The following is an 11580-nucleotide window of genomic DNA, read 5'->3' as shown; positions in this document are numbered from 1 at the left end:
TACATAATAATAAATAAAGTAAAATAAAAATGATTAAAATAAAATATATTTTTTATAACTATTTTTCAACAATAAACTTATAAAGATGGAAATAAAAAGCTATATTATAAAGACTTAAAAATATACTTAAATATATCATTTAAATTTATTTTTTTTTGAAATATGAATGCACACTATTTAACAAAAAGAAAGTTGGGCGCGAGAAATGGTCACGTTGTCGCTTCTGTATTTATCTGTAAGGAAGCAGCTAGATTGATTTTTTCTCGTTTGACTAAATGCAGAAATAAATAATAAATAAATGAATAATAAATCTAATTTCAGCAGAAACGAAAACGGAAAGGACGGTGGGTGCAACTGGTGGAGAGAGAAAAGAACCGTCTTTTTCTGCAGAAAGGAGTTCAACAACTTGAAGTACAAGTTGCTTAACACTCTGGTGTGAAACCAACGTTATTGCGTGATACCCATTGACGAAAAAACAAGTGGGTTCGTTTCCTTTTCCTCTCAAACCTCTATTTTTGGATTCAAAATTTGGTCTTTATTGTGATCCCTTCTTCACCCGTAGCTGCATCTTTTGAGCTGAGAGCATTGGTTAAGAGAGAGTTTTGTTTTTTCTATTGGCGTTTTTGCTTCATTGGGTGGTTAGATTCAGTTTCATATTCTGTTCTCTTAGTTGGCTTTTCTATTTTTGATTTTGTGTGCCTCATTGTGAAGCTCAACTATTGGGGCAGAACCCTAGATTGAATGTATTGGGTTTAGGGATTTAGATGGAGTTGAAGGGGTTCTGATTGTGTTTCTAGTGGAGTCTAGATTATGACCAAGTTTGGTATGTTTAAGTTTTTCTATTTTTGTTCATTGGTGTTTGTTTCATTGTTTTTGGATTGGTGATGCTCTCTCTTGCTTAACTGCCTCTTGCAACTGTTTTTGAATATTGGCTGATTTACCTGTGAATGCAATCGGTATGTTAGTATTCATGCTTATTAAATCATAAAAAGCTTAAGACATTTTGTGGAAATCAGTATCTAAAAACATTTTGGATTAATCAAATGAAGAGCTTATAAATGGCAATGTTATTGATTACTTACTGAGACATTCTGTAATTTGCATGATATCGTTATTTATGGTCAATGAAGTCATACCCCAAATCCATCATATAGTACCAAAGTTATTTGTTACATTGAAAGTTGTTAATGTTAACTTTGTAAATGATGTGGGCATTGTGTGGCCTTCTTTTTAATTTTTATAGGTGACATCTCACTGCATGTTAATTTATTGCTAGAACTTGTTTTGGTTCCGTTGTGCTTACAGGGAAATTGCTTTTATATTTACTTTGCATTTTCGGAGAGAAAGTACAACAGTTTTCAGTGGTTACAGATGCTTCTTCAAATTCCTATATGGTGACTAAAACTGCTCAGTTACTAAATTTGTAGAGCTTTTTGACTCAGATTTTTAATGTATTTTTCTATTATAAAGAAGAAAAAGATGATGTGATGGAACAATCAAGATTCCAAAACACGATTCTGTGCGCTAACATGGAACCTAGAAATGATGAATACCACCAGCCTGGGTCACAGTCAGTTTTGCAGGACCATCTGAATGGCATACATACCAGTAGAAGACCAGATGACCTCAACACATCAGAAGTTAAACCTGTACTTAATTACTCCATACAGACAGGTGAGGAATTTGCTCTTGAATTCATGAGAGATAGGGTGAATATCAGGAAGCCTGTATTATCAAATGCCAGCGAATCCAATTATACTCCAGGTTATATGGAACTGAAAGGCATTTTAGGCATCAGCCATGCAGGGTCTGAAAGTGGATCTGATATTTCTATGCTTTCAGTGGTTGATAAATATCCAAAAGAGTTTGATAGAATGAACACATCGTTACCTGGGGACAGAAGCAATTATGGGTCGATCCGATCAATGCCAAGAACTTCATTGAATCAGGACAATAGACAAGTTGTACCTGGATATGGCTCTTTTGGAGTTCATGATAGATCAATAATGATGAAATTTCTTTGCAGCTTTGGTGGCAGAATATTGCCACGACCATGTGATGGAAAGCTAAGGTATGTCGGGGGTCAAACACGCATTCTTCGAATAAGAAAGGATATATCTTGGCTGGAGCTCATGCAGAAAGCATTACAAATTTATAATCAGGTTCATGCAATCAAGTATCAGCTTCCTGGGGAAGATCTTGATGCTTTGGTATCTGTGTCATCTGATGAAGATTTGCAGAATATGATGGAAGAATGCAATCATCTAGAAGATAGAGAAGGATCACAAAAGCTTAGGATGTTTTTGTTCTCAATGAGTGATTTGGAGGATGCTCAGTTTTGTCTCAGCAGCGTGGGTGATGATTCTGAGATCCAGTATGTTGTTGCCGTTAATGGCATGGACTTGGGATCAAGAAAAAACACAACCATGATTGGTGTCAGTTTCTCTGCAAATGATATAAATGAATTGGACAGGCAAAGTATTGACAAGGAGACTAGTAGAGTTGGTGTAGATTCCATCGCACAAGGCAATGCTCCCTTGACTAACAATTTTGACTCATCATTGAGCATTCAGTCTTCACTACCTGTGCTACCAACTTCCTCAAATTCTTATGAAAAATATCCACCGTTTTACGGTGATCAAATGATGCACCACGGGGAACCTAATGATCAATATCTCATTAATCATGGCTTTATTCCTTCTCATAAACCTGTCATCGGAGAAACTCCTATCATTATGCCTCCTCATATGCTCGTTAGTCAACAAGGGATTCTGAATGAAGGCCTTCCACCTCGTGGAATGCAAGTACAAAATTCAGAAATACCAGCAACATTGGCAAACAAGATTGTTGATGGTTCAATTCAACAAGGAAGTGGCACTGGGAAATCCACAGAATTACCATCTCCAGCTCCTGCACAACTGGTTAATGGTTACATGAAAAATAATTTTACTGAAGCATCGGTTGTTGTTACTGCACCAGAGGGACATTCATTGCATCCAGCAAAAATGGAAAAGCATCAGGATTATGAAGAAACTTCTACATCTAGCAGTGCATTTGGTCCTGCTTATGTTGATTCCCACTCCAATGCACCTGACTTGAGTTCTCTTCATCCTCCTCCTCTTCCTAAAAGAGTTTATTATTCAGAGAGAATTTCACGGGAACAAGTAGAGTTGCTGAATCGGTCCTCAAAATCAGATGATACACACAGTTCTCAGTTCCTTGTTTCAGATTTACTTTCCGACGTCAACCCACCAGATTCAGGTACAGAATCTGGTGACAAGTTACATGATGGAAATCTGCCTAATCTAACTGAGGAATTGGGTGTAACAGAAAATCTCTTGCATGCAGATGGCTATGCCATTGATAATGGAGCTGTGAAACACCAAATATACAAACAACTTCCTGATGCAAGCGGTCAGATGAAATCAAAGCTAACTGAGCATGTGAATCCTGAGTTGAAGCGGGTATTATCAGACAATGAAGGAAGCAAAGATGTGTTAAATAAGGATAATGTTGTTGCGTTGGAAATGGAAATTTATAGTAAAAATAACTATAACAAAACCCTGATTGATGAGACAAAAGCCAGTAAATCTGACTTGCCTAATTTGCACCAGGGTTCCTCTGGTAAGCACCTTGATGATCCAGCATCCAATCTTCCAGAGGTTGATTGGGGCGATGCCTCTGTGAAGGAGTCTAATGACGATATTAATGTGCAATCCTTACCTGTTAGTTTAAATGGGAGTGCAGCTATAAAAGATGATTCTGAAGAATTTCCTTCAAATGTTGTTTCCAAACAAGCACAAGGTGACATCCTTATTGATATTAATGATCGGTTTCCCCGTGAATTTTTCACTGATATATTCTCTAAAGCAGTACTTGAAGAAGATCCCTCTATTCTGCATCCATTAACCTCAGATGGAGCGGGCTTAAGTGTAAACATGGAAAATCGTGAACCTAAACGATGGTCATATTTTCAAAAATTGGCCCAAGAGGGGATTGATAATGTATCTCTTATGGATCAGGATCATCTTGGTTTTTCACCTGCAATAGGAAAAGTGGTTGGAGATAATAGGGATCAACATGTCACACCTTTAACAACTGATGAAAATTCTCTGAACCATGCCGAGTCCCACCTCGATTTTGTTGAAGAAAATATAAGAAACTTACATGGAAGGGTTGGAGCAGAAACCACTGAACGGAAGTCAGATTATGGTCATTCTCAAGTGAACAACACCGAAAGTATGCAATTTGATGCTATGATGGAACACATAAGAGCACAAGATTCAGAATATGAGGTATGGTTTTAAGTTTGGTTTCAGATTGTGTATAAATATGTTTATCTTCTTACAGAAGTCCTTATCACTCAGGTTGGGAAGTTTGAAAAAAGGAATAGCAATCTACCTCCTCCTGATCCTTCTTTAGGAGAGTTTGATCCAAGTACCTTTCAGGTAAGATGCTTATTCTTGTGTGTAAAATTGTAGGAAGGGGAGTTAAAGAGGATTTTGCTCAAGAAAATTAATTACTGGTTATCTGACTTCTATAAATGGATTATTCTCTTGTGTATGAATGAATGATACTAAGAATGGGATTGAGAATGATACTTGTCTGGTTCTTAATTTTTCATTTGAGGTTTGAGGTTTGATTAAACTGAGTTCAAATGTTAAGTTTGTAGTAGTTTCACATGCTTTCATTTTAGTGATGAGCATGACCTTATCATATTAATCCATTCCTACCCTCATATTTTCATTTAAATTCTATCAGTGCCACATAGGTTGCTATGATAGCAATTAAAATCTCTCGGTGCTTTTTCTACTTTCCATCTCCTATATTTAGAAGAATGTCACTTAAAATTCCTTTCAGTTTTAACACTCAACGAACATGGCCTTTCGGTCTCTCTTGGACCAGTAGATGTTGATTTCTTCTTATTTTGGACATGTTTTTGAAATTTCCTTCCCAAAACATGATGTGAAAGTTTCCAATTTTACTCTTATGTAATATGTTTGCGAATACATCATATTTTCCAATCTGCTACAAGCTTTGTTACATAGAACTCAAATGGAGAATGAAATCTGGTCATCGAGTCAGTCAAATTGCCTTTGGGTATAGAATTGTAGTGGCAAAACCCATAACCTTGTGAGGCCAGAATGGACAGTGCATGGAGACTCAGCATTGCTCTCTGTGGATTTCAGTTGTCTGCTGTTTGTGTTGCAACATTTTCAAGGGAAATTAGCTCTAAGGTTTCTTTATTCTTTGCATTGGTTATGATGCAATACAGTGTATGTCTGTTTAACTTAATGACCAATAGATAGTCTGAAGCAGTCTTCACCTTTTCTGAGTTGTAAAGTACTACTTGCCTCTACTGAGACAAAAAAAATCTTGACAGTATGCCAATATTTTTGGTAGTCCTTGTTGAAATAAAAGGTATGTTAAAGGTGAAATTGAAAAATTAGTTGATATTATTTATAATTTGGCTGTTCTTCCTCCCTCTGCCACGTGTTTAAATTAAAACTAAGGGTATGCTTTACAGGACCAAAACTTAACAAATGAAAAATAGGTTTTGTATCTAGAGTAAATAGTCAAATTCTTTGTCAAGTGTCTCTCCTGTTCTTTCTGTTTTCTCTGTACTTCCTAAAAGTTCTTTCTGGCAAATGGTCTTTTCAAATTACTTCAAAAGAAAACTTATAACAGTTTACTTGGGAACCTAATTATGGTTCCTATAATCAATGTTATGATTACAGAAACTGTCCAAAATAGTTGAGATAGATCTGAATATTAAATTTCAGCAATTTTAACATGAGGTAGCTCTGTGTGTGTGCGTGTTGGGAATTAGAAATTGTGAAAGTTATTGATAGCCTCTATGCAGCTATTAAAATTCTTTGGTATGGACAATTCAATCACGTTCTTGGTTTTGGTATTTGTCTTAGACTTTGTCCTTCTCTCATTTGACCTTGTGAAGTATATGCTTCTGACCATCTAGCTGTTTTTATATGCCTTCACAAACCTTCACAGGCTTCAGACACACATTCACTGTTTTGCTTGAACACTGGCCTGAAAATCTGTAATCCATTTCTTCCTTTATTCTAATGCACTTTTTAGGTCATAATGAATGATGATCTTGAAGAGCTGAAGGAACTGGGTTCCGGTACCTTTGGGACTGTATATCATGGAAAATGGCGAGGAACAGATGTTGCCATTAAAAGAATAAAGAAAATCTGCTTCACTGGTCGGTCATCTGAGCAAGAGAGACTGGTAATTTATAAATTAATTTCTGTTGGATGGTCTTCACTCTCTTTTCATTATAAATTATGTCTTACCTATTAATTCATCTTATTTTCCTTCTCACTATATTTACTTGAAGTGCTTCAATAATTGTGATAGTGTTTTAGGCATCTGAGATTATATTTATTTTTTCCCGCAGACTGTAGAATTCTGGCGAGAAGCTGAAATTCTTTCCAAGCTTCATCATCCAAATGTGGTGGCATTTTATGGTGTAGTGCAGGATGGACCAGGAGGAACAATGGCCACTGTTGCAGAGTACATGGTGGATGGTTCTCTTAGGCATGTATTACTTCGCAAGGATAGGTAATGCACCTAGAGAAAATTTTGGATTCTATTATTTAGTTATTACCCAATGGCCTAAAATATTGATTTATTTTATTCAAATCATTGTATTTAAAAACTAACTAGTATAGTGCTATTATCGGAATAAGTGGAAGTCATGCCTTGATAACAATCACATTTCCTATCTCACACATGATAATATATATATATATATATATATATATATATAGGAGGAAGGATCAAGTTACTCCAAGAGTAACTTTGAAATAGTTACTTTCCATCCTCACCCTTCATTTTCTATTAATCCAATGGTTCTAACAAGTAACTCACTTTTTAATAGTTAGATTAAAAGAAAATGAACGGTAAAGATGGGGAATAACTCTTAAAGTAACTTGATCCCTCTTCATGTATATATATATATATATATATATATATATATACTTGTGGTGATTGTGGACAGTGAAGGTGGTGATTGTATTTGTGGTTTTAAGTAAGTATTTTTAGTCTAAATTGTATTTTAATCCAAGGGTTTAGGTACAACTCTAGTGAAAACCTTTGCTTATTTGAGAACACTTAATAACAACCTTTAGATTAAAATAGACAAATTATAAAAGACTACAAACAAAAACTACCAAGTACATCCTTCATCGTCGTTGTTGTCACAATCGTTATTGCAAGTTGCAACTGTTACCGCCATCACCATTATCACTGTTGTCATCATTACTACCACCAACAATGCTAAAACCACCATCATTGCCACCGCTACCATAGTCATCACCACCATTATAGGAACCTCTGCCGCTGCCACTACCACCACTATCACCAACACGACTACTACCATTTTCATTGTTAGTGGTGGCAACAAGGATGGTGGTTGTGACAGTGAAATATGAAGCACTGACACATCTATAGAATACCATGTTAGTGTGTCCGACATGTTTTTGATACAACACTTGTCAGACACACCATGACATGTGTCTAATACTTCTAGATCATGTTACAATTAAAAATTATTATTTTTTGGTTCGGATACCTCTTCGACACAATTTTAACACCTTTTTGACACGACTTGAACATGAATCAAGAGAGTGAGTCAATTTCTGTTGCTCTTAGCTAAACACTTATCTAAAACTCCTATTATAAAAAAATTAAAAGTCAACTTATTTATAAATATTGCAAGACTCAACTTTTTCATAAGAATTACTTGATGTTTTAGCTTTTAAGGGATATAATTCATTTTCTAAGAGTTATTATCTTATAAAAAATGAAAAGCTTATATATACATGTCATGTCCCCGTGTCCTACTTTTTGGACATTAGCAGTGTCCATGTTTGTGTCGTGTCAAGTGTCCATGTCGGAGTCGGTGCTTCATAGGTTACAATGATAGAGGCAACTACAAAGGTGGTAGTACATGATAGTTTTGTTTAGTGTTTTAATCCAAGTTTTTTATTTTAATCTAAGAGTTATAATTAATTGTTCTTCTATAAGCAATTGTTATCACTTGAGTCACTCTATCTCTTTCTCTCCACATATATATGTGTGTGTGGGGGGGGGGGATGTATCTAGTGAGAATCATTTTTATATAAGAGCAAGAGGAATAAGTATTGGTCATACAACGATAAAGGGTGGTCAAGATTTAATGTTAAACCAATTAAAAGATTAACGTGACCTTTTGAAAATCTCACATGACTTGTATGCTTTTTAATCTTAACTTGATGTTTTAATCTTAACCATTAATGATAGATCTAGTGGTCAAAATTTATTCCCATCACAAATATAAAAGATTCTCTCTCTAAATATATGTTTGGTGATGAATTTCATGTTCTTACTGAAGGATCTAATTTCATTGCAGGTATCTTGATCGTCGTAAGAGACTGATAATTGCAATGGATGCAGCTTTTGGAATGGAATATTTGCACTCAAAAAATATTGTACACTTTGACTTAAAATGTGACAATTTGTTGGTAAACATGAAAGATCCTATGCGGCCTATATGCAAGGTATCTAATCTGAGATTTTTTATACAGATTTCTGTAAACAAGAAATGTCTTGCATTTAAAATAGAGTTGAAAAGACTAAGAATTTTGTCTTTCCAGGTTGGGGATTTTGGCTTGTCAAAAATTAAGCGAAATACCTTGGTTTCTGGTGGTGTGCGGGGGACTCTCCCTTGGATGGCACCAGAGCTGCTGAATGGTAGCAGCAACAAGGTCTCAGAAAAGGTAGATTTTTTAGTTGTCCGAATGAAATGCTTTTTCTATGATCACATGATGAAGAATTGAAATTTAATAAGGAGCCGAGTTGTAATGATCTCTCTTCTAGATGTTAAAAGGGCCTTCATCTCAGATGGCAAAAGCCTCTTAACTAGTTCATATTTGATACTTCATAGTTCCTGCAACAATGTTCTTCCTCTCATTTTTGAGCCTTAGTTATTAAAAGTGCGCTATAGTGGCATAGCGATGAAGAGAGGCTGTGGACTGCTACAAGGTTTGAATAGTGTGTCAGCTTGTGGCTGTCATGACCACAATGCGGCCTATAGCAGCACAAGAGTGAGGAATTTCAGAAAAACTCATCTTTTTCCCTCAAAACTTTTTTGCCTTCAAAAAAGCATCATTTTAGAGGTGCATTTTAGGGGCAAAGTCGATATTTCTCTTCCCCTTTCCAGAACTTTTAAAAACCCTAATTGGGTAGTTTCCCAGGGTCCTTTCTACTGTACAACAGCCACACTCTAACCAACACCCTCCTGACTCTAGCAGTATTTCCGGTGGCACCAACCCACCATTCTTTTCTCTGTTCTGAACTATGACTCACGTCTGTTCCAAATGTTGAGTAACTTTTGAGCATTTATATGTATATAGTATAAATTATATAATTTGTATTAAATTTTTTTTTGAAATAGTGGTCATCTTTCTATAATCTATATTCTATCCTGCTATAGCATATTTGGGGTTGATTTCTATGTGCTGCCTATCCAAGATTGATAACTATGCCTTAACGGTAGAAATTTAAGTAAAATTAATTTTGTTTGAACATTTTAAAGGTACTAATATTCTTGTTTATTTCTTTTTGTACTTTTGGAATCTTTTCATGAGGGAATATGGGATTCTGGGAACTTTCACCTCAATTTCTGGAAAGGAATGTCTGAAAATTAAATTATTTCAGTTTACAATCCTTGTATATTACCTCTGTTTCTGTTTATATTCATCTTGTTGCTGAAATTGAATTTTGATTTGTAGGTTGATGTGTTCTCCTTTGGCATAGTATTATGGGAGATTCTAACCGGTGAGGAACCATATGCCAATATGCACTATGGTGCAATCATAGGTATCATCCTTTTTTTTTGTTCATATTGCAATCATTGGCATTATCTTTTTCTTAATGTTCTTTTTCATGTCTATGCAACTACATTCTTGCTGCATCCTCCTGAAATTGGTTTCTACTTTTCATAGAAGTAACGGTATTAGACTATTAGGAAATCTTCTTCTGTAGTTTCTTAAAATGCTGACTGTATCAGCTTTTGTAAAATTGGTAACAAAAGTTGAGAATTAAGATGGGGGAAGGTTGAGTTGGCAAAAGAACTAGCGTATATTAGACGAAGATGTGCATAACGAATCAGATTGAAGGACAAGATTAAAATAAGGAGAAATCCTAGGGTTTACACTCAAGACTTGGCATCAACCAAAGATGTGTATTAGGAAACTATGGTTTTTATGATATATGTGATCAAAGCTCTAGAGCAGTGGGTCAAATTACTTGTGTCTGTATGCCTTTACCTTTGACATTCATGATGTTCCTATGTTTGGATTGATGGAAAGAGATGGAATAAAGTAGTACAATGCTGAGTTCCATTTTAAGGATTGTTTAAAATATGGATGGAATTAAATGGAATCTAATGAAAACCAGTTTGGGGGTCTGAGATGGAACCATTCTTTTTATCTCCATTCAATCATAAAAGTATCGAAACAATGGAATGTTAACTTCTTTCCATTCTGTTTCATCTCATTTCATTCTATTCCGCTCATCAGGTATCCAAACATGGCCTTAAAAGAATGTTCTAAATTTCATCTCACTTGTTCAAGTTTTCATGTAGTCCACTAATCATCAATTTATCATAAGGCTATTAATGTTTTTTTCCTGCCTATACAGGCGGAATTGTGAATAACACATTAAGGCCAACAATCCCAAATCATTGTGATCCTGAATGGAGAACACTGATGGAGCAGTGTTGGGCACCCAATCCTGCAGCTAGGCCATCATTCACAGAAATTGCCAGTCGATTGCGCGTAATGTCGGCGGCCGCTAGCCAAACCAAAACTCAGGGCCAGAAGGCTTCCAAATGATTGAAACAGATGTTGATGTTGGTGTTGATGCATTTTCTTGATGAAAATGGATACTGTTAAATTTATTCATTGAATGGTACTCCAAGGTTGTATTTTGTTGCCAGGGGCAATTACACTATTATTTTATTGATGATTCAATGTTTGCCTGATTAAACTTTTGTTGTTCATTCAACAACCTTAATAGAAATTCAAAGTTGTCATATTAGTTCCCTAGGTTGTTTTTCTTTTTAATTTTCTCATTCCTCTTCCCTTGTTCTTGTATCTTGAAATTAGAAGCATGGAGTCAATCAGAGCTTAAGGCCAATGCCTATAGCTCCCAAATTTATAAGGCCTCCAATTTTTTTTAATAATAGTATTATTGATATAAATTGATTTTTTTAAAAATAATAATATTTTATATAAGGTTCAATATTTTATAAGACATCTTATATTTTTTATATCTCTTATTTTTTTATTATTAAAATTACTTAAAAGACTACAACTCATTTATTAGTTTTTGTAAATAAAAAGTTACTCAACAATCACTGTTACTTTTGTATTTTATAAATGGCAGATTTTTAACTTCTTTGTTTTCTCTATAGTCTATCTCTTTCTCATTCTCTCTCTATTCTCATTTTCAATTCCTTCTTCACCTCTAATTTGAGAGCTTGATTGGGAGCAATAAGGTCCTATTTTGCCTTTT

The 11580-nt window shown here is 35.1% G+C and overlaps 1 protein-coding gene across 6 annotated transcripts; it reads left to right on the top strand.

Annotated features, from left to right (window-relative positions):
* The first annotated feature begins 307 nt into the window (after positions 1–307).
* Positions 308–11103, top strand: LOC109809862 (RAF-like serine/threonine-protein kinase 20). 6 transcript variants are annotated; one of them, XM_083065006.1, is made up of 10 exons: positions 308–479; positions 1306–1394; positions 1471–4295; positions 4368–4448; positions 6097–6249; positions 6419–6582; positions 8414–8561; positions 8658–8780; positions 9795–9882; positions 10705–11103. In XM_083065006.1, the coding sequence occupies exons 3-10, from the start codon at positions 1488–1490 to the stop codon at positions 10896–10898; spliced, it is 3759 nt and encodes a 1252-aa protein (XP_082921132.1). In that variant the 5' UTR covers positions 308–479; positions 1306–1394; positions 1471–1487; the 3' UTR covers positions 10899–11103. The 6 variants fall into 6 exon arrangements, with proteins under 6 accessions (XP_082921132.1, XP_020228860.1, XP_020228863.1 ...); XM_020373271.3 differs by having other exon boundaries at positions 308–483; XM_020373276.3 differs by lacking the exon at positions 308–479 and adding an exon at positions 490–638.
* The last annotated feature ends 477 nt before the right edge of the window (positions 11104–11580 follow it).

This window comes from Cajanus cajan, chromosome 10, assembly GCF_000230855.2.
Source record: "Cajanus cajan strain Asha chromosome 10, NIPB_CcT2T_4, whole genome shotgun sequence".
Lineage (NCBI taxonomy): Eukaryota > Viridiplantae > Streptophyta > Magnoliopsida > Fabales > Fabaceae > Cajanus > Cajanus cajan.
Note: the sequence above shows the minus strand (reverse complement) of the source record. Positions and strands in the feature narration are given on the sequence as shown.

Coding starts and splice junctions, on each gene's coding strand:
- LOC109809862 (XM_020373274.3), top strand. CDS start 1,488: ATGGAACAATCAAGATTCCAAAACACGATTCTGTGCGCTAACATGGAA. Junction 8,562..8,657: donor CTATGCGGCCTATATGCAAG/GTATCTAATCTG, acceptor TTGTCTTTCCAG/GTTGGGGATTTTGGCTTGTC. Junction 9,883..10,704: donor GCACTATGGTGCAATCATAG/GTATCATCCTTT, acceptor CTGCCTATACAG/GCGGAATTGTGAATAACACA.